We start from the raw sequence: 23313 nt of genomic DNA, 5'->3' as shown, positions 1-23313 counted from the left end.
CTGACCCCAATCTAACCCTTCCAGGCCCTTCCGCCCCTGTGCATTCTCAACAAATGCTCAGCTCTGCGGGGTCTCCGTCCTGGGGGAGGTAGCCCTTTCTTTGGTGTTGGCAAGCGACCCCCTGGCCGTGTAGGTGTCGGAGTGGGACCCGCCCCCCCGCCCAAGCGGAGGAGACCTCTGGGGTCCCTGCCAGGTCTGGAGTTCGGCAGCTAGGCGACAGAAAACACCGCGGGCCCGGCGCAGATTGCAAGGCCAGCCCGGAACGGGGCCTTCGCAGCGCGCGGAGGGAGCCACCGGAGGTTCGGCAGGTAGGGCAAGGCTCAAGGGTGGGGCGCGGCAGGGGCAGGGGGCGGCCGCGGGTGAAGCCTCAGAGCTAGCACACAATGGGCCGGGGCGCCAGGGCAGGAGCCAAGCCAACACACCGCCGCACTACGTGGGCCGCAAAACACGCCGGTCTGCCAGAAGCCAGCCAGCCCAGGCCGGGCGCGGCGGGCGCGGCGCGGCGCGGCGTACGTGCGCGCACGCGAGCGTGCGTGCGTGCGTGCGATTTGCGATCAGGCGGCGCGGCGGACAGCCCCGGCGGCGGGGCGGGGAGAGTTATATTGCGGGGTCCTTCCTTGCTCACCCTGGTTCCTCTCGGAGTGGAGACGGCAAATGGCGGACTTCGATACCTACGACGATCGGGCCTACAGCAGCTTCGGCGGCGGCAGAGGGTGAGGCGGGCGTGCGCGGGCCCCGGCCGGGCGCGGGAGGCGGGCGGAGTCAGGGGCCCCTGGGCCGCGGCCTTCCCGCGCGCACAGCAGGGGTGGCGAGCGGTAGGGGCCCTGCTGGGCCGACTGAGGCCTCGTAGAGGCGCCGGGAGGACTGGGGTCTGGAAATGGCGCGCTCGGGGAGGGTGCGGCACCGGTCAGGCTCCCCGGGTCTTGCTCGCGGGACAGATCCCTCTCTGTGCCCCCCCACCCCGCCGCCTACGACGTGTCTTTCCTCTGCCTCGGCCGCAGGGCCAGGCCGCAGCGGCGCTGAGTGCCCGGCAGGACGAGCTCCCGCTTCCAGCCCCATCCCCCAGTACGGCGGGGCCAGCGCGGGGCTGTGCTGCAGCGCGGGGGTGGGGGCCGCGGCCTACCCCGCTCCAGTCCCGGTCCCGGCCGCGGCTTCCTGTTGTCAGCCTGCGCTGCAGGCCCCCTGGCCCCTTTCGCCAGGAGACCAGCGGGCTTGGTATGGTCGGAAGGCCGAAGAGAGGGGCGATTCCCATCCCTTTACGGGTGTGAGGCTGGGACTTGGCAGCTGGAGCCCTGGAATAGTTCGATTCACCCCGGGGGCGGGGGAGACCAACCAGAACATACACATCATAGCATTGTATTTATCCTTTCTTAGATCAGAGTGCCTTGTTGACAAGTGCTACGTGCCTACTGGCAGAAAATGTTATTCTTCCTGGTTTCTCCAGACCTGGAGAAGGAATCGCATTTAGTTTCGTTCTGATTCTGGTCATACACAGACTATATGTAATTGAGACACCTTGTTTAAAAGAAAGATCCCTGACTAGTGAAGAAAAAGCTTATGGTGTTTAATTCCAGGAACCCGCCCTAGATTATTTCTTTGTAGACACAAGTTATCTCATACAGAATTTAGAAGATAGGCTATAAACATCTTGCTGTTTGTCAAGGGCACACTTGGCCTTTGTGTGATTTACAGAAAGGATTACTTTCCCAGGATAACACCACAATAGAACCTACTGAGGTGTCCAGTCTCCTGGGTTTCAATCCTAAAAGTATCTTTGTTTGGTGAAGAATGATCTTTTAATACCTTGGTTTGGGAATGGCTCAAATAAAAGCTTGTTTGGGTGCGGGAGTGTACCCAGTATCATTCATGAAAGTTGGGGACATGGCAGTTGGGGGAGGTGGAGCCACCTGTTACTTCAAAGAATACTTTATTTACTAATAAAAAAGAAATAGATGTTGGATTACATGTAAAGTTATTGCCTTTGGGGTAGGTTTCTAGACATCAAATTTGTACTTCAGTCATCTCAAAATTTAATCACTAGGATTTTTTTTTTTCTCCTAGTTTCAAAAAGCATTTGGAAGTACCCAGGAAAACTCTTAAACAGAGTAGTTCAGATTAAGGCAGCTCCAAGGAATTTTAGTTGGTTTGGAACTACAGTGTTAGTCCTATTATACAGAGCCTGGGGATTTTTTATTATTACTATTTTTTAATTCTCTCTTTTGACAAATTTACCAACTGTTCTGGTGACTAGAGGTGTTCAAGTTAGACTTCAGGTGGATATCAAATTTTGACAGTTGGAGTGCCTTGAACAATAGAAGTTGATCAAAAATAAAATTCTCTTTTAAGATGCCATTTATTTATCAGAATGTCAAAAGACGAGGACACTGTTAGCCATTTGCCCAGATGTACTCCAAAAACTTGTATAAGATGATAGTAGCTGGCATGATACATCTCCTAAGCTTCCTAATAAAAAGTCCCTTTACTATTAAGCACGTTCTGCATCTTACCTTCTCAGAATTTTCCACTTCATCTTCATGTAAAAGTACATAGGAAATACTGCTCAGATTGCCAAAAAGTAGTTTTAAAAACCTGTTGGTGAATTTGTGTGTTCTTTTAGGCGGTGTCACAGGTGAGTCAGGAAACTTCACAGACGACTAGACATGTAGTGGTGCGATCTGTGCCAAAGCTTTCCTATTCCAGATGGTTAATGTTATTTTAACTTCATCAGGTCGGAAGTTATCAGTTATTGGAATCTTTGAAATTTAGCAAGGTGATAGGTTAGTTGACCAGATACTCTTCAATGATAATTTTGAGTTTTGAATTATGTTCACATCAGTACATGTCTCAGTGCTGTTTGTTTATATTCAGATAGAAGCTTAAGCATTATAGACGATTACCACCTATGGAAAGCTGGTCTTGTATTGCTTTGTTTGGTACTTTTTTTTTTTTAATTTATTTTATTTAATTTATTTATTTTTGGCTGCGTTGGGTCTTCGTTGCTGCGCACGGGCTTTCTCTGGTTGCTGCGAGCGGGAGCTACTCTTCGTTGGCGGTGCATGGGCTTCTCACTGCGGTGGTTTCTCTTGTTGCGGAGCACGGGCTCTAGGCGCGTGGACTTCAGTAGTTGTGGCACGTGGGTTCCGGAGCACAGGCTCAGTAGTTGTGGTGCACAGGCTTAGTTGCTCTGTGGCATGTGGGATCTTCCCGGCCCAGGGCTCGAACCCGTGTCCCCTGCATTGGCAGGCGGATTCTTAACCACTGCACCACCAGGGAAGTCCCTGTTTGGCACTTTTGTAAGGCAACTTCTCTCTAGTCTAAAACACCTTAGCTAGATAAGATGTCTCAACTCTAAGCAACTTGGGTCACAGGTGAAAGGAATGGCGGGTTTGAAATATAGAGTCAAGGGGCTTCCCTGCAGTGGGAAGGTTGAGGGTTAGATGGAGTGAGTTTTTATTTTCCTGGCTATATTTCTAAAGCCAGTAAAGGGAAAGCTGTTCCTTTTATAGGCATAAAGCATTTATAATGTAATACCGTAAGTATGGTAAATTAGTACCAAGTAATTCATTCTTTTTATTTATTTATTTATTGGCTGCGTTGGGTCTTCGTTGCTGCGCACGGGCTTTCTCTGGTTGCTGCGAGCGGGAGCTACTCTTCGTTGGCGGTGCATGGGCTTCTCACTGCGGTGGTTTCTCTTGTTGCGGAGCACGGGCTCTAGGCGCGTGGACTTCAGTAGTTGTGGCACGTGGGTTCCGGAGCACAGGCTCAGTAGTTGTGGTGCACAGGCTTAGTTGCTCTGTGGCATGTGGGATCTTCCCGGCCCAGGGCTCGAACCCGTGTCCCCTGCATTGGCAGGCGGATTCTTAACCACTGCACCACCAGGGAAGTCCCTGTTTGGCACTTTTGTAAGGCAACTTCTCTCTAGTCTAAAACACCTTAGCTAGATAAGATGTCTCAACTCTAAGCAACTTGGGTCACAGGTGAAAGGAATGGCGGGTTTGAAATATAGAGTCAAGGGGCTTCCCTGCAGTGGGAAGGTTGAGGGTTAGATGGAGTGAGTTTTTATTTTCCTGGCTATATTTCTAAAGCCAGTAAAGGGAAAGCTGTTCCTTTTATAGGCATAAAGCATTTATAATGTAATACCGTAAGTATGGTAAATTAGTACCAAGTAATTCATTCTTTTTATTTATTTATTTATTGGCTGCTTTGGGTCTTAGTTGCTGCGCACAGGCTTTCTCTTTCATTGCGGTGCGCGGGCTTCTCATTGCGGTAGCTTGTTGCGGAACATGGGCTCTAGGCGCACGGGCTTTAGTAGTTGTGGCACTCCGGCTCAGTAGTTGTGGCTCGTGGGCTCTAGAGTGCAGGCGCATGGGCTTAGTTGCTCCGTGGCATGTGGGATCTTCCCGGACCAGGACCAGGGCTCGAACGCGTGTCTCCTACATTGGCAGGCGGATTCTTAACCACTGCGCCACCAGGGAAGTCCCACCAAGTGATTCATTCTTGTACATCATTGGTTTGTAACAAAATTCATGCTTGGAATATTTATTTATTTATTTTTATTTTATTTATTTTTGGCTGCGTTGGGTCTTCCTTGCTGCGTGCGTGCTTTCTCTAGTTGTGGTGAGCGGGGGCGACTCTTTGTTGCGGTGCGCGGGCTTCTTATTGCAGTGGCTTCTCTTGATGCGGAGCACGGGCTCTAGGTGCGCGGGCTTCGGTAGTTGCGGCTCGTGGGCTCTAGAGCGCAGGCTGAGTAGTTGTGGCGCACGGCCTTAGTTGCTCCGCAGCATGTGGGGTCTTCCCGGACCAGGGCTCGAACCTGTGTCTCCTGCATTGGCAGGCGGATTCTTAACCACTGCGCCACCAGGGAAGTCCCATACTTAGAGATTAATCTGTATATTTTCATGCATAAGCAGTCAAGACTAATATATCAGACCCCCATGTAGCCATTACTCAGTTTTTTTTTCTTATTGTGGTAAAATATACATAACATAAAGTTTACCATTTTATAGGACTTCCCTGGCGGTCTAGTGGTTAAGACCCTGGGCTTCCACTGCAGGGGGCATGGATTCCGTCCCTGGTCGGGGAACTAAGATGATCCTGCATGCCACGCGGCACGGCCACAATTTACCATTTTTACCATTTCTAAGTGTACAATTCAGTGGTACTAAAGTTCACAATGATTACAATTCAGTAATCACTGTTTCCAGAACTTTTTCATCGTTCCAAACAGAAACTCTACCCATTAAGCAAGGCTCCATTTATTTCACAGTTTTAATTTTATAAACATTTTTGCTTTTTCTGTTTCATCTATCTTCCCCATTGTGGGGAGGGAAATGAATATTTTACAGCAGAGTCTAGTGTAACGACCTGCCCCATGTACCTATTACCCACTGTTTTTTTAAGTGACCACTCCTATTTCATCTATACCTCCTTACTTTACTCTCCTGCCACACACTTCTGGATTATTTTAAAACAAGTCTTAGATGTGACTGTTATTTCATCTGGAAGTACTTCAGTATGAGTTTCAAAAGTAAAAACTTAAAAAAAAAATATGACCACAATATCATCACATCTGAAAACTTAATATTATAACAGTAGCCCAGTAAATATTTTGATTTCTCATAATTATCTCATAAATTCTGATGTACAACTGGTTCACTTAAATCAGGGCCAGACAACGTTTGCACATTTATTTGGTTGTTGTGTCTACTAAATCTGTTAATTGATAGGGTCCTCCTCTTTTTGTCTCTTGACTGTTTGTTTTTAAAGGCTGATTGTTTTTAAAGGATGTGTGGCTTTTTTGAAGGTACTTTTAATACACTTAATTGTGATACCTATCATGTGAGGTAGCAGCAAGTTAAAATTTGATATCGTTAAACAATTATTAAGTATTATTTTAATGCATGTATGTGTTTTAGTACAGGTTACTTGGGTTCTTATGACTTTTCAAATATTAAATGAAGAGAACTGTTAGCTCTGACTGAATGGTTTTGAATTCTAGGTTTTAAATGGTGGTCTATCTACGGCAATTTCTAGGTACCTAAAATAATTTACATTTTAAAATAAATTGTATAGTTGTAAGTTACTTGTGGATCATATCAAATTCAACATTGCCTGAAAATGTGGTTTCATGTAGAATGAAATGGAGCTGGTAGTATGTGGAATGTCAAATCTCAAATAGTGAGTCTTCTATTTTAGAAGAAAAGAACCTATAAAGTTCAAAACTAATCCATAGAAATAGTTTACACCATACCTTTAAGACAGATTTTTTTTGTGGCAGTATTTCTGAGGACCAATAAGTAGCTTGAGATTTAAGATTTCATTTCCTCTGAAAAATCTGGTACTTTTTTTGGCTGCATTGGGTCTGTGTTACTGTGGCAGGCTTTCTCTAGTTGCAGCAAGTGGGGGCTACTCTTCATTGCGGTGCGTGGGCTTCTCATTGCGGTGGCTTCTCTTGTTGTGGCTCACGGGCTCAATAGTTGTGGCTCGCGGGCTTAGTTGCTCTGTGGCATGTGGGATCTTCCCAGACCAGGGCTCGAACCCATGTCCCCTGCATTGGCAGGCAGATTCTTAGCCATTGCGCCACCAGGGAAGTCCCAAATCTGGAACTTTTGGATTGAGTAACCTTTTTCACCCATATGAAGTTATTAAATTACTAAGCCCATTTCTTTCCTTTCATGTGTGGGAGTCCAAAATTTTAGTTCATTATGATAAATACTTTTTCCCAGTAAGAAAAGGTCTCTAAAAGACTATGTAAACCAGAAGTCCCTTTCATGTTCACTATTCATCTAAAACAAGGCTTTCAAACTGCCTGTTGTGTCCTGTTGGGAGATGATGAAATCAACTTAGTGTGGGTCCTGGTAAGCATCTTTTAAGGTGAAATAGAATAGAGAATAGTGTGCATTATACTATGAGTTAGTACTGTTGGCAAGCTTTTTAAAAATTAATTTGTGTAGTTAACATGCAGGAATGTATGCATGTATTAAGTTGTGATGTAAAATGTATTCCTTGTTGTTGTACACAGCCTGAAAATTTTTTGAAAAATACTTAAGTACATAATTGGGGATGTCATCTGAATACATGTAACCCTCTCTTATAATCTAAATTTTTTTCCTAATAAGAGTACCCACATTGGTGAAGAAGTTACTGGCAACCCTAAAGTAGTTGGTAGGCCTGTGGCTTCATTCCTTCCACCCTAAGTCTCAGATACTGTAATAGTTCTGGAGATAAAGCAGTGAACAAGACAAGAGTTCCTGCCTCAGAACAACTTTGCATTTCTCTGCATTGCTTTTTATATCTTACAGATGTGATTAAATTATTAAGATCCCATTCACAGCAGAAAAGAGTTCCTTGAAATAAGGCTCATTGAAGAATTCACCATAGACACTGCTCCCTCCCCACCCCCAGTGTTTACCAGAAACTTTCAGAGGCTTTCATGCACATCCTGTAGTAATGACAGTTGTCAAGATAAAGGGATTTAATTTTGAGTGCTAATTGAAGGCCTTGGAAAATACTTACAATTAGAGGAAGATCTACTTGGAAGTGAAGGGTCTTTAGTCCAAGTTCAATTGGGCTAGTTTTTTAAAACCTAAGTTACAACTAAACTGTAATGTGGCATCTTGGATGGCATCCTGGGACAGGAAAAGGACATTAGGTGAAAGCTAAGAAAATCTGAATAAACTGAACTAGTTAGTAATGAATTAGTTAGTAATGTATTGATATTGGTTCTGTGATTGTAACCAGTGTATCTTACTAATGTAAGATGTTAATAGGTAGTGTAAAATGGTGTTTATGAAATAAGGGCTTGGCTTTTGAGAGCCTAACCTTTTTTGATTATTGTCTAGAAACCAAGTAGGTTACAAATTTTGATCTTTCTGCATGCTCAGAGGATTTTGTCTTTGTTGCTTACTTGCATTTTATTCTCATAAAGGCAGTCTTACTGTGATTTTATGTAGGATCTAGGATAGTGCCTCAGGCCACGTGATATATGCTAATAAGCGTTTCTGGGTGGCACATGAAAGACCAAAGTTGTTGATCAGCCCTAATGAAACTAACTCAGTTATCACCTAGAAGTAATAGAGGGAGAGCACCTAATGTTCCAAATACCAAAGAGAGGTTAATACTCTATAGTCATGGTATCTTGGCACTGGTCTTAAAGTTTTAAGAATGACAGCAACAGTACTTAAATTCTGTATAGTTTCTAATGCACCTAGAAATCTTCGTAAAATTCTTGTCCAGAAATAATAGCATGTGGCCTTCATTTTTTGTTATCTTTTACACTTTGGAAGCAAGTCTTGAGCACTTAATTTTGTTTCATCCACTTACTGACTAATCCCAGCCCTAAGAATCTCTTCTCTTCTTTTTTCTTATAGTTGCCCTTCCTCCAGTCTCCTCTCACTCCTATATATCTTCGCTTATTCACACATTATCATCTTAAGAGTTCAGTGTTTTGTCTGCTGCCTGGCAAATAGAGTCCAAGTGCCTTTTGCTCCACCCTGCAGAGACAGTGCTCGTCGCTGTCTCCTGAATTTTCTGCAGTCTTTTACTTGGGATGTGATTTCTCCTTTCTAGATGCCTGGACCCCCTTAGCTGAATTATCAGCTCCTTGAGGGTAGGAACAAGTCTTAGGTTTGTGCCCTCAATATGGTGCTCTGTATTTAATAGACATTCAGATACTTTGTTGATTTGAGTGAAGAAACGTGATTTGTCTGTAACTCCAGGTGTGATTTTTGGTCACACCTGGAGTTGAAAGTTGGATTTCCTAAATGACTGAGGATGTAATTATTACTTTAAAACTTTCGTATTTTTTTTTTTAATCAATAGACTGTCCCTATGTGCAACAGTAATGAGCGGGCAAGCCTATTGCTCGGTGGGAGCGATATGGCCTGGGAGTTTGCAGCACAGCCCTTCAGGTCTCTTTTCTGAATTGCAGGGTGGTGGGGAGGTGGGGGTGTGTGCTCAGGCCTGCAGCTTTGCCTCATCTGTTGCCTGCTTTACATCCATGGCTTGTTAGTCAACCTCCTTCTGTATGAGCAGTGTATCCTGTAGCGTGTTTAATTTATCCATAACACTTTAGAATTGTTATTAAACTTTTATAAAGCAATCAGTCTCTGAAGTGTTTTTATGGTCAATTTCAAACTCCTTTATAACATAGAAATTTGAAATATTTATAAAGTAACAGATGAGAAAACTGAGGTACAGAGGTGATTTGGAAGAGGTCCTACACCAAGCTAAGTAAGGTGCCAGGTGGGTCTTCTGTGTTTTTAACCTGTTTTAGAAAGTGCTTTCATGTAACATAGCTTATTTAGATAATAGTCCCCTCTAAACTTAAATTAGTGTCAGAAGTATCTCATAAGAATTTTAGCTCAAAGAATTTCTGATATTTGACTTTTTTATTTGATTGGTTGATGACAGAATGTATCATTTTATTATGTCCATATGCATTCTCTGGGGTTTGTCTTCTTCAGCCTTGTCTCTCAAGTTGCTGGCACACTGTAGACTCTTCATAGAGTGAATAAATTGAAATCTACCCGGCTGGCCCCAATCCCACTGCATTGTAATGTCTTCAGTGAACTACTCAACGAAAAGCTAAAAACCACTCAAGTCCTGTAGAACTGACCACATCAGGTAGGGCAGTATTTAGGACTGCATCTGTTAGTCTTGAAAAAATCTGGAGTGTTAAGCCACTGGCAGTTTTGTGAGGCTAGGGTGAAATGAGCAAGTTGATGGGCTTGGGTTAGCTCTTTCCACATCTCCAGCTCTTCAAGTACTGCTTGCCTGAAGCAGGATTCTTGTATCTTTGCAAAGCCAGAGCTGGCGTCTCATCCTGCTGCATTCTTGCTAGTGCCCCCCCCTCAGTAGCATTAACCTGGGCAGTGGTCCTTATCAAGGCTTGCTTACATGGCTTTCTGTATTCAGTCAGAGGTCGGTTGACCCTATCTTTTCAGTCCTCTGTCCAGCACCCCACAGAAGTTCTCATGTGCCCTTTTAGCAAGCCTGCCTACCTCCATTTTCTTGATTCATCAAACAGACACCTGCCAAATTTATCATTTCTTCATCCTCACCTTCATGTTGAATTTTTAAAAAACCATTGTAGTCCTTTGCTTTTTTACATATCTATGTAAATATATACACAAACATGCATGTATGCATTTACAGTTATTTATGTTTTATATGTGCTACTCAGGTGTAAGCTACTCCAGGACAAGGGGCTGTTTTCCACCAGGTGTTTCATAAATGTTGAGTAGGTGAATTTAAAGTGTTTTTAATTATAGTTGGTCCCCAGTTTTGACAGTTTTCCAAGTGTTTAAACTGTATTTTATATGTTCAGTACCCAGTCCCAAAGAGTATCTTACTGAAAATATTTTAGGTTTTATGGGGGTTTTTTTGTTGGTGGTGGTTTTTATGGTTTTGTTTTTTTTTTTTTTTTTTTTTTTGGCTGCATTGGGTCTTCGTTGCTGCGCGCGGGCTTTCTCTAGTTGCGGCGAGTGGGGGCTACTCTTCATTGCAGTAGTTCCTCTTGTTGCGGAGCACGGGCTCTAGGCATGCGGGCTTCAGTAGTTGTGGCACACGGGCTCAGTAGTTGTGGCGTACGGCTTAGTTGCTCCGCAGCATGTGGGATCTTCCCTGGCCAGGGCTCGAACCCTAGTCCCCTGCACTGGCAGGCGGATTCTTAACCACTGTGCCACCAGGGAAGTCCCAGTTTTATGGTTATTGAAATGCAAAATAAGTCACATTCACTTGTAAGCCTATTTTTCTGGTATTAGGACAGAATGCAGGATTTTTCTATTGGGAAGCAGCAGTTCTGAGTTAATTAAACTTAAAATTTTTAGCCATCTAAGAATTACTTCATAGCCTGGTTCTTCTAAAAAAAATAAAAAGCGTTGTCTTAAAGATTGATATTTATTATCAGATATTTGAGATATCTGGAATTTGTGTCAGGCAAGATGTGGAATTTCTTTCATGATATTTCTAGCAATATATGAATTTTAAAAATCAAGTTACTTTCGAAGACCTGGTATTAATATATATTCTGCCAAAAGAAGAGAAGGTTGACTTTAAGCATATTTTTGACTGATATGAGGAGACTCTTTTGCTTTAAATGTCTCTTAAAGAAAAACAACACCTCCCCCTTTAAAATTTTTTTCCTCCTGTGTTCTGCAAACATTTTATTTTGAAGTTTTTCAAGTCTTCAGTATAGTTGAAAGAGTGCAATACAATGGACACTGGTAGATGTCGCAAGTTTCACACTTGCTTTATCTTTATATATTCGTGCATGCACACATGTCCTTTATGCTGAACCCTTTGAAAATAAATGGCTGTCCTGACACTTCACTCCTAAATACTTTGTCTCTCCTGAGAACAGAGGCATCCTACTAACTTCGGTACCAATTAATCACTCCTAAGAAATTTAATGCTAACAATAATATTTATACTCACCAGATTCAGATTTCTCCATCTGCTTTTTCTTTTATGGCTGTGTGTTCCAGGATCCAAAGATCACATGTAGCATTGGTTATCATTTCGTTAGTTCCCCTGCCTTTTTTGTCTTTCATGACTTTTACATATTTGAAGAATCTGTGCCAAAATAGAAGGCACATTTAAATTTCTCCCATTATTAGTGGTACTAAGTTCAGTTACCTGGTTACAGTAGTGACTGGCAGATTCATTTTACCAGTGTTTTGGCATCCTTTGAGCCTTGCCTGAATCAGTCACTACTACATTGGTGGTTGCAGAGTAGTGGTTTTCTAATTACATGGTTTTCTAATTTCCTCCTACATTTTTTAGCTGACAGCCTTATTGATGTAAAGAAGAGCTCCCCTTCCCATTCATTAATTTAGTAGACTATCTATTAGAGCAATGTAGGTTCAGAGCAAAATTGATGAGAAAGTATAGAGTTCCCATATGCCCCCTGCCCTCACAAATGCACAGGGGCACAGCTTCCCCTGCTGTCAACATCTGCACCAGAGTAGTACATTTGTTCCAATCAATGAATCTACATTGACAGTGTCATCACCCAATGTCCATAGTTAACATTAGGGTTCACTCTTGGTGTTATCCATTCTGTTCTATGGGTTTTGACAAATGTATAATGGCCCCATTTATTTTTTTGTTTGTTTTTAAAATATTTATTTATTTGGCTGCAGTGGGTCTTAGTTGCGGCACGCGGGATCTTCAGTTGCGTCATGCAGGCTCTTAGTTGCATTATGCGGGATCTAGTTCCCTGACCAGGGATCAAACCTGGGCCCCCTGCGTTGGGAGCGCTAAGTCTTAACCACTGGACCACCAGGGGGAAGTCCCGTGGCCCCATTTGTTTGTTTGTTTGTTTGTTTATTTTGGCTGAGTTGGGTCTTCGTTGCTGCGCATGGGCCTTCTCTAGTTGCAGCAAGCGGGGGCTACTCTTTGCTGCGGTGTGCAGTCTTCTCATTGGGGTGGCTTCTCTTGTTGTGGAGCATGGGCTCTAGGCATGCGGGCTTCAGTAGTTGCGGCACATGGGCTCAATAGTTGTGACTCGCAGGCTCTAGAGCACAGGCTCAGCAGTTGTGGCACACGGGCTTAGTTGTTCCGCGGCATGTGGGATCTTCCCAGACCAGGGCTCGAACCCATGTCCCCTGAATTGGCAGGCGGATTCCCAACCGCTGCACCACCAGGGAAGCCAGTCCCATTTATTTTTAAATTATCTATAAAACATTGTAAACCTCAGGTCTTAGATGGCAGTTATTGTGGTCATTGTTACTCTACACGTGTGTACTATGTGACAGGCAGTGTATGACGCACCATATGTTATTTCTCAATAATTCAAGGTCTATCTTAGTATTAACCCAGTTTTCCAAATCAAGCTTAGAGAAATTGAGTAACTCCTCAAGGTTATATGGTGGAGTAAGTATGTGGTAGAGCTCGGATTTAAACCAGGGCCTATGCAGGTTAGCCATGATATGGTGGAGTCAGGGTCCTGCCACTTTTAAGCTCGGTAACCGTGGACAAGCTAAACATCTCTTGACTTAGCTGAGGAAATGGCATTGACGTTTAAATGAATTAGTAATATGCACCTTGTATTTGAGGACCCAAATGAGGGAGTGGAGAGTAGTATGTACAATACGTAGTACTTGCTGCACAAAATCTAAAATTTTTATTAGAGCTTATTATCTATAATCAGCAAGAAACAATTGTATTGTGAATGAGTTAAACTTCAGCTTCAGGGTAATAAGTGGACACTCCATTTCTGTGTGTGTTAGTATTATCGGGTATGAAGGAGGGCATTGGCTTAGGTTCTTTTCTCCTATTCTTAGTGAATAGGAGAGAACCACTTGTCTGTAGGAGGATGTTGTATTTGGATTCGATTCTCCAGGGAAAGGTACGTTCACATAGATTCTGTGTTTCTGTGGACATTTCTGTCATCCAGAAATAGGCATGTTTTTCATAAATATTTTGGAATACTGTATTATTTCAAGGAGATGTTACTGTATACATTATATAGGATTATTTCGCCTGGGTGGTGTGGCTTAGTGGGAGACATTTTCCTTGGCCCTCTGGGGCAAGAACACATGGGCAGAGTTGAATCCTGTCTGTTTCCCCTCCTAGGTCCCGTGGCAGTGCTGGTGGCCATGGTTCCCGTAGCCAGAAGGAGCTGCCCACAGAGCCCCCCTACACAGCATATGTAGGAAATCTACCTTTTAATACGGTGCAGGGCGACATAGACGCTATCTTTAAGGATCTCAGCATAAGGAGTGTACGGCTAGTCAGAGACAAAGACACAGACAAATTTAAAGGTGAGTTTGGGGGATTTTTACTGTGCATTATTGTAAGGGGAGGAGGGTCTAAACCAGAGGGCTCTAATTATGAAAGTGTTTCAATGAAAGTGTTCCGAACATTTGCCTAGTCCAAGTAGTTGAAATAAACATTTATTAGCGCTTTAACGCATAGGCCTTCAGTTCTATTTGGGGGGGGGAGATGTTTTATACACAGTCTAGTTTGTAGAAATATGTGGCATATGCCCAAGTAAATCTGGCGTTTGCCTGACCTATATAGCAATCCTGTCTCTGCCAGAAAGGGAGTTACCAGGAAAGAAATGAACAGATAAAACTTAGGACTTTTCAGGTGCATATCACCTTGGCCAACTCATGCATTTTTAGGGAGTAGTTTTCCTGTAATCTAGTTTATTATGAAGTCCCAAAGGTAACCTAGTACTCGTCACTGTACATTTGTGACTTCAGAGCATGTGTTTAGGGAAATGATTGGCTCAAATTTCAGGTAAAGTTAGTGTCTGTAGGCTAGTCTTTCGGGTTCTTGAGCAGAGGAGTAAGGATGAGGAACCAAATGGGCATTATCGTCCGACTTCCACGGCTTCCTGAAGGCAAATGTGCCCTGTATCGAAGTGCATGATGCCAGATACAAGGGCATTTGGTTTGCTTTATTTACCCAGAAGTACATCCATGAAAGGCACACAGAGGCTGTGGGGCTGTAGAAGAAGCAGGGGTACTGCTCAGCAGAGCGGTTCCGTAGTTTTGTCGTTCTGAAAGCTTTCTGACTTAAGAGCCTGGAGCCTTGTTATAGTAAGTGATCAAACAGTGAAAAAAAATGTATCAGTTAAGCTTGGAGTTAAGTCCCGCTGCTAGGAAGCGTTAGGAATTCAAATGTAAGGGGGAAATGTGTGGGTGAAGCCAGCCTTTGGGCTGAGTCAGTAGCAGCAGAGTTTGTTTCATAGAAGGGCATCTTTAGTTTCAGCAGCTGGAGTGTGAGATGAGTGGGAGCTCTGGAGTGACTAGGCTCTTGTTGCCTCTTTGAACTTGCAAGTGGTTTTCTCAGTTCTTCTAAACATTGAATCCACTTAGGGCAAAAGGCATGGATGGGGAGGTGGAGTATGGGTTGGGGGTGGAGGACGGGGAACTCTACAGCCAAGCAGTACATTCTTTGTGTAAGCAAATGGTGAACAGGAAAAGTTTGGACCCAGGCTTTAGAAGCACTTGCAGTCTAGTGGGCTTTGAAGGTGAAGTGTAGTCGTCATACAGAATGGGGATGGGGAGGGTGGTAATACAGGGTGTGGTGTGAGCATACGGGGTAGGGGGCGTGCTTAACCCAGATTTAAATGAGACAGGCAAGGAAAGGGCATGGACAAGAGTGTTGCAGGTAGAAGGAGAAGCTTATTCAGAGGTTGGAGGTGAGAGAGAGGGTGTGGTTTCTTCTGCCTGGAGTGTCCTCTGCTTACAGGCCTGTGTCAGAATCTAGCGTTAGAGACTCAAGTTGTCAATAAAGCATGCTGCACCTAGGCCAGCTGTCTTTAATTAATGAGCATCCTGAGGAGGATGCGCTTGTGGCCGAGGATATGTTTTTTAGCTTTGTAAAACAAATTTTATACCACCTACCTGAGTAGTAAGTAATGGCACCCTCAGCCTGTTCCATCAAAGCATGTTTGGTATCGAATTTGAAGTCTGTGTCTTAAAGCCCCTGTTAGGTTATATTAAAGTCATTCAGAAGTCAGAACTAAAAGCTCTTCAGTGACCCAAGGGAGGTTTTACTATTATGGTTAAAACATAAAGCTTTATAAAAACACAGCTACTGTTTCAGTACCTATTTGATTAGCACTTTCTGATAGAATATAATTAAGAGGGGAAAAAATATAATTAAGAGGGAGGAATACCAGCCAAGTTCTATTTATTAGAAAGTAAAATATGCTTTTTCAGGTTCTGCAAGTTTCCTGCCATCTAGATGCAACAGAAGTGTTAGTTATGATGTAGGGAAATGGTACAGACAGGGATCCCACCTTATCTTTAACCCGGAATTCCTTGAGGAAATCGGGGTTTGTTATCTCTTACAGGATTCTGCTATGTAGAATTTGATGAAGTGGATTCCCTTAAGGAAGCCTTGACGTACGATGGTGCAGTAAGTATATTCAGGTTTTCTCTGTGGTGTTAGTAGTTGAGATTTTTTTCTTGCCAGTACTTACACAGTGTTTTCCACTTATTAGCTCTTGGGTGACCGGTCACTTCGTGTGGATATTGCAGAAGGCAGAAAACAAGATAAAGGCGGCTTTGGATTCAGGAAAGGTGGACCAGATGACAGAGGTGATTGGTTCTTCTACAACTGAACATAAAACTTACTATATGCCCACTGATTACAGCTCTTGAAGGTTACCAGAAGAACTCTATCTCGTAGGTCTGATAGGTGTTTATGAGCTTTTAAAAACGTGTAAAATCTTAGAAAGAATGGATGATGCTTCTGCAAGCCTGGGTTTTTTTCCTTCCTGTTGGCAGCAAAAACTCTTATAATTTCATTGAACTTCCCATCACATGAGTTGTACGTCTTCCCAATGAATTTTTCCATGTTTGTGCAGCAAGGTAATGATACGACCTCAACTTTATCTTTTTTGTGTATCCTCAGGAATGGGTGGCTCTCAAGAATCTAGAGGTGGATGGGATTCCCGGGATGACTTCAATTCCGGTATCAGTATTTAAAGTATCACCACTTACCCTTTTCAGTGGCCTTGCTGCTGTTGTACATTTCTTGTGAGTAGCCCGCCTGGCCGGACTACTTTAGTTCCTTTCACAAATGAAACTTTCCTAAAAGGTACCCAGGCATGCAATAAGCCTCTGTTAGAACCTCAATGTTTGGGGTAGGACTTGAAAGCTTCCACATCGTGGGCAAGTTGGACTGATCCGCCTTATTTTGTTACCTTTTCTTAGTCTACTGTTCTTATATGTGCCTGTGTCTCATGCTGAGTCTTTCTCAAGGTTTAGCCCAGGGGAGCCCCTTGATGGTGCTTGTGTGTATGGCATGAATAGAAGTACTATTATTTCTAGAAGTCTAAAGGTTCTAGAAGCTTACAGAAAGCCTCATACTAATGGTTCCTGGTGGCTCCCTCTTAGATGGTAATAGGTAGTCCTGATGACCTCTTTGTTTCTTAAAGGGCGTGGAGCCCCTATCCCTTAAGTGGACATAATCCACTTTATCATTGCTTTTCTTAACTCATCAAAGCATACCAGTGGGTGCCTCCTTGTGTCAACTCAAGAGGTCAGTTTGCATGCCAGGCTTTGAAGGGTTGATCTCCTAAACATTTCTTCATCACTTTACTTGTTTTTTTTTAAATTATGAAGGTAATTCATACATGGTAAAAATGTCCATTGTAACCATAAGGTAGAGAATGAAAAACAAGTCTGTTTTCTTTCCTATAAACTTGAGATTATCTCTGCACTTGCCACCACATAAGATGAGATCATTAGTGCCCGCCCCCCAATCACCACCCCCCCCCCAATCAAAACAAAAATCAGTAGAAAGTAACTGGTAAGTATGGGAGGAACTGGTCTTGTGAGTCGACATTTTTTAAAAGTTCATTCCAGTACTGCCTTAGCTAAACAGATTACTGCTTATATCTGTTGAATAATTTAATTCCTAAAAGTCCTATAGCCAATCAGAAATGAGCTTATTCATAAAAGTACAGTATAATCCAGTAAACCTGTAATTTTATGTATAAGCTAGTCTCTGATTGAAAAATGCAACAAATGTCATCTCAAAGCCACTTCGGGTGTAGTAGCTAGTGACTTGACGAGTGGTGCTCTCCAGTCTGCCAGTTTTGCATCTCCTAGAACTGGAGAAGTAGCGCAGTGAGCTCACAGCTTTGGAGGTTACCAGAGAAACTGATGCCTTTCTGCTGCTGGCTTAGCTTGCGCTTTTTTACTCTGAAACAAGACATACAGTGAACATAGCCAGAGAAACTACCTTGCCACCAACCAGTGTAAACTACAGTGTTTTGGTGATAATCTAAAACCAGCAGTGCCCACATGGTGGGGTACGGCCTATATACATGATTTGTATAGGTAGACCTTTTTTACTCTTTAGAATAATGCCTTTTTTTAAATGACACACTCTCATTGTAAAACAAAAAATTTTTTTTCAAGCAATACAAAAAAAAATACAAAGAAGAAAACAGATAAGACAGTCCCTGTCAACCAGAAATAGGCAGTATGTTTTTATTTATTTTTTATCTTTTTTTTTTTTTTTTGGCCGTGCCATGCAGCATGCAGGACCTTAGTTTCCCACTAGGGATCGAACCTGCGCCCCCTGCAGTGGAAGCGCGAAGTCTTAACCACTGGACCACGAGGGAAGTCCCTAGGCAGTGTGTTAAACTAAACTTCGTAAAGAAAACTCAGAAGATTTTCATGAATAGTGTGCCTCCTAGAAATCTGTCATCAAACTTGATGAAAAGATAATTGTTAATGTCAAACCTTGCTTTTTTTTCCCCCCTCATAATCTTCCTACCGCTCATATCATAAGAGTTTTGAAATGAGGTGGTCACTTGATGTTAATGTACACTGGGTTTTGGGGGGGTTTTTTTCCCCACTATACTTTGTCTCATGAACCTGGGCAAAGTAGCAGTTGTGTTTATGTGCTTTGTCAGTGTGGGTGTGAGCTGATTTGTTTTATGCTAAACACTGGTAGCAAAAATTAATCTCATTAAAAGGGAAGTAACTTTACTTTCATAATCAACGTGGAAAGGTACACACAGTTTAGTTTGGAGGAAGTGTCAGGTTAAATGTTTGAATACTAATTAAGCCTGTTTAATGAATGGTGTATCCTCTCTGGTTGATAGAAAAGATTTTGTAAAGAAACTTATACTTGATTATATGCTTCCAAAATGGGTTTTCCCCCAAAGCAGTGCTCCTGTTGGTCTAAACCTTCTTAGAATTGTTGTCATTACTTGTTTTGTTAAAATTGAAATTGTTCGATTTAGTCTCTGAACTGAGTTTCAGATAACTTGATCAATTTACAAATTCCTTGCTACCCTTAAAGAACAAAAAAACCCCACCATTGCAGATAGTTGATTCTCCATATTCACAGTAGTTAGGTTCTTTAAAACCACTGCAAACACCAAATTGGCGGATACTGAGCCATCGCTCCTAGAGGAAATACACAGGCTCCTGTGAGCCTCTGGTCATATTTTTGTCAGCCATTCAATACATAACCTTGCTTTATGTGTTTGTGTTTAAAGACGCCTTGTTTAATATATATAGTTGATTGATTAACAGTGAACTCACGGCCAACAGCACTGTAACTCATGCCTGCGTGAGGCTTCTCTAACAAGGCACATCCCAGCCTTGCACTTAGCAGTACTAGACAGCACTTCAGCATGATGTTTGGGTGCTGTTTTATTTTAACAGCAAAATCACTAACAAAAAAAGCACAAAAGAGCAGAAAGCCTGGCACTAAATAGATTGTGAAAAGGACAGTTGTTTACTTGTTTACTGTTTGAGCTGAGACAAGGCAGAGTGTTGGCTCGTTCAACCTCAGCTGAGAATGTATGTGTCAGGTGACAGATGTTTCACTGCTCTGTGCATGTCTGAATGACAGCAAAAGGCCCCACGTATTGATTTCGGGGTTACAAATAAATTTTGGTGAGTAGACGAATTTGCAAACGTGAAATCTATGAATAATGGGGATCAACTATTTAGTAGAAGAATATTTCTCAAGCTCAGGATCCTTCTTCAAGGATAAGTTCCTACAAAGCTTTGAGCAATGGCACTATCCTTGGAGTGAGTAAAAATAGTCACCTTCAGGAGCTTAAACGGAGGGGGCAAGCTCATTTGTTTAATTACAGTCTTATTTCTTAAATTTTTACTGAAAGTTAAATAGGTTATACTGTTAAAAGGTTAATTATCTTAACCTCCCCCCATGGCTTTCGGTTAAATACAAAACTAGCTAAGGCTTACGGTTCTTAAAGTCCATTGAGAAAATATTCTTCACACTGATGAGAATTGCAACTTACTTTTTTAAATATAAATTTATTTATTTATTTATTTATGGCTGCGTTGGGTCTTTGTTGCTGCGCATGGGTTTTCTCTAGTTGCGGCGAGCAGGGGCTACTCTTCGTTACGGTGCGTGGGCTTCTCATTGCGGTGGCTTCTCTTGTTGCGGAGCACGGGCTCTAGGCGCGCGGGCTTCAGTAGTTATGGCTCGTGGGCTCTATAGCGCAGGCTCTGTAGTTGTGGCGCACGGGCTTAGTTGCTCCGCGGCATGTGGGATCTTCCCAGACCAGGGCTCGAACCCATGTCCCCTGCATTGGCAGGTGGATTCTTAACCACTGCACCACCAGGGAAGTCCAAATTGCAACTTACTTTTAATTCTAAATGAGATGCAGTTTACTTCTGTTGGTAATTATTTTAGCGGATGCACAAATGAATGGGGGAAAAAAACCCTTTGCAGCCAGAGGAGGTGTGGGTTGGGTCTGCGGTTCCTGCTCTCTGGCGCCCTCTCTGGGAAGGGAGTGGGCCTGATCACAGCTTTTTTTACACACAGGTGCTTTGCTTTTAGAATGATCCACACCCGAATCGCAGCAGAAACAGAAAAATGGGGAATGTCACCCAGAGGTGACTTTGTATTTTTATTTTGCCTTCATATCTAGCTTTTTTTCTTTTGATTTTGTGTTCTAAATTGTAACTTCTAAATTTCAGGTTTATCTTTTTTAATAACTGTATAGATTGTATTAGAAAACAGTAAAATGTGCTTCGAGCATTTTTGTTTTAAGCCATATTAGAATATTATGGACTTTTCCTGCAAGCTAAGAATTTACAGCTCGTTTTATTTTTCTCTCCTAAGATTCTTTTTTTATTTTAGAAGTCTGTTAGCATTGAAATTACCCAACAGATTCACGTTTGGACTCATTTTGTATGCACTTTTGATGCTGGACAAACTAAAGAATTTAAAATTAAACTTAATTCACACAAGCTATGTTATCAGCTTTGAGACAGTAGTTCAAAAGATAATTCAGTGTCATCTTCCTCCTTCAGGCTTCAGGGATGACTTCTTAGGAGGCAGGGGAGGGAGTCGCCCAGGTGACCGGCGAACAGGCCCCCCAATGGGAAGTCGTTTCAGAGATGGCCCTCCCCTTCGAGGGTCCAATATGGATTTCAGAGAACCAACAGAAGGTATGACGATACTGTGAACGTGTAAATGGAGCTCTGGAGGGTGTCTTCGTGACACATTTGTAAGCCATGTTGTGTTTCCCTCCTCCCCCAGAGGAAAGAGCACAGAGACCACGGCTCCAGCTTAAACCTCGAACAGTTGCAACGCCCCTCAATCAAGTAGCCAACCCCAACTCTGCTATCTTCGGGGGAGCCAGGCCCAGAGAGGAAGTCGTTCACAAGGAGCAAGAATGAGCTTGTGGTTGGGAGGGAATGGGATGTGGGGGGAGTTCGAGCAAGACCACAGCCTGACTGGCCCCCCAGACCGGCAGTCCTGCAGTTACCATTCCTGCGCCTGACCTTTGTCCTCCTTTCTTACAATGGAAACACAGAGCTTGTGAGTGCATGTCAGCAGTTAACAAGTGGTTTTTAGTACATTCTTGGCTTTGCCGTATCTACCTAGTGCCTGTTTTGTGCTTTTTTTTTTTTTTTTTTTTTTTTTTTTTTCCTCCTGCCACTCCTTTCCTATTTTCCTTCTGTCCGTTTTCCTTCCAGCACGTGAGTTTCTCTAGAGGGACAAAGGCAGCTGCCATGCGGGAGTTCTTTATATTGAAGTGCTGCTTCATTTCTCTCCTTTGCTTTTCTGTTTTTCCTTTAGCCACACTGGGCGTTTCCTTTGATTTTTCTCAGCGACCTGCATGTTGAGTTCTGTATTGCTGTGGCTTCCAAGAAAAAAAACAAGTCACAAATTGGATAGCATCTTGTTTTTATTCAGCTGTGATCAACATACAGAATTTGGGACACCTTGCTTTCAAAACAAGGATAAAATATCTGTTGATCTTTGCAAATTCCTTCCTGTAACTATTTATAGATCGTCCTGACTCCATTACTCCCTCCCCAGATGGGAGAATAGGCTCACATTTCAAACAGCAAAACCTAAAAGGATAATGTGAACTGCTGGTGGGTGTGCACATAGGAGATAAATTGAATGCACTGCTGTGTTCACATGCTTTGTTATTGCTCTTTCAACACCGTGTCCAAACCGGTTCCCTTCTTTCACCGGCTGTTTTAGAGGCTCCTCTGTGGCTGGATGTAGCGAACTGCTCTCTAGTTTCCTTTCTGCTGGCTGCAGAGGTGCTTCGGGCACTGCAGGTGGGAGCGCGGTGTTGGGCTCACTTCGTAGTGCGGCCGCTGCTTCCTCTCAAACCCCTGTTGTCGTGTGTTCTGCATCACTCCCTGTGTTTGTCTGTTCCCTGATACAAGTAATAATGAGATACTGCGCTTCCCACCATCCCCTAATTTTAGAGTGAAAGAATGGGCCTAGAATCTGGCACTTTACTCTCTTTCACTTGATGAATTGAGAATTTGACTCTGCAGAGCTGTCAGATAGCTGGTAGGTGGCTTGAGGTCACTAGTTCTCAGCTTTAGGACGTTCACTCCCGCATACAGTGTTCAGCACTCACCCAGGCTAGGCAGCAGCTTTTGAGCTTGAACACCTCTGTGTGAACAAATTCTTTAGCACCCGAGTCCCACTTCATCCAGTTGGGAGCAGTTCGGGGTCAGCTAGAGCCCCGGAAAAGAGAGACCCTCACCAGCATGACTGGAGGGCCGGGGGCAGGCTGGCCTCCGCAGTGTGCTTGGAAGGTAGCTCCTCGCTAGCTGCCATCCTCGGCTTCTCTTACTTTGTCTTTGTCACCAGGTCTCAGCAATTTACAGAACTCTCCCTCCTTTCCTTCCTTCCACCTGTCATCTTTGCTTCTGAAATAAGAACCATTTGTGTAACACCAATACTTACCTTAAGAAAGACATGCATTATGTGGTTGTAATCAAACCTGATGCTTTCAGATGACCTACTTACATCTTCAGTGTGGAAAAGATTAAGAACAAAACAAATTCATCTAAACTTCTGGGCAATCCAGTTGACTTTTAAATGTAAGAATGGAATTCCAAACACTTAACACATTCAGCTATATGACAGAAAGTAAATCTATGGATATGGTATTTTGTGAATGATCTTTTAAATAAAAGAAAACCTTACGTAATATTTAATGCTTGTCTTTATTTCTGAGTTGTTTTTTAGCTGCTTGTGAAGTTAACAATTTTAAATTTGGAAAGTAGTGTCCAAATTTAGTGGAATGTACTGCGGAGTGAGCAAAGCGTCTTGCTTTCGGAAGTTACAAGATTTGTGAAATTATTTTAAAAGCTAGTGATGATCAGAGATGGGATGCCAACTTTTTCCCTGTTTTGTTTTTTTCCCCAAAAACTAATTTTTCTAACAAATGTTACATGATGTGGTCATGGTTTTTGGTTGGGTAAAGGAACTTTTAAAAATAACTGCTTGTTTGAGAAGAAATCCTAGGTGCTCCTCGTGTTCACGACGGGTGCTACTTCATGGCAAGCAGATCGTGTGTTTGAGCAGGCGCTG

At 43.0% G+C, this 23313-nt stretch overlaps 1 protein-coding gene across 2 annotated transcripts; it reads left to right on the top strand.

The window, feature by feature from the left end:
- The first annotated feature begins 605 nt into the window (after nt 1–605).
- Nucleotides 606–22932, top strand: EIF4H (eukaryotic translation initiation factor 4H). Of its 2 annotated transcripts, XM_061207819.1 has the most exons (7): nt 606–713; nt 13579–13766; nt 15812–15876; nt 15962–16058; nt 16375–16434; nt 20775–20912; nt 21004–22932. In XM_061207819.1, the coding sequence occupies exons 1-7, from the start codon at nt 655–657 to the stop codon at nt 21141–21143; spliced, it is 747 nt and encodes a 248-aa protein (XP_061063802.1). In that variant the 5' UTR covers nt 606–654; the 3' UTR covers nt 21144–22932. The 2 variants fall into 2 exon arrangements, with proteins under 2 accessions (XP_061063802.1, XP_061063803.1); XM_061207820.1 differs by lacking the exon at nt 16375–16434.
- The last annotated feature ends 381 nt before the right edge of the window (nt 22933–23313 follow it).

This window comes from Eubalaena glacialis, chromosome 13, assembly GCF_028564815.1.
Source record: "Eubalaena glacialis isolate mEubGla1 chromosome 13, mEubGla1.1.hap2.+ XY, whole genome shotgun sequence".
Taxonomy (NCBI): Eukaryota; Metazoa; Chordata; class Mammalia; order Artiodactyla; family Balaenidae; genus Eubalaena; species Eubalaena glacialis.
This window is presented reverse-complemented; position numbering and strand designations above follow the sequence as displayed.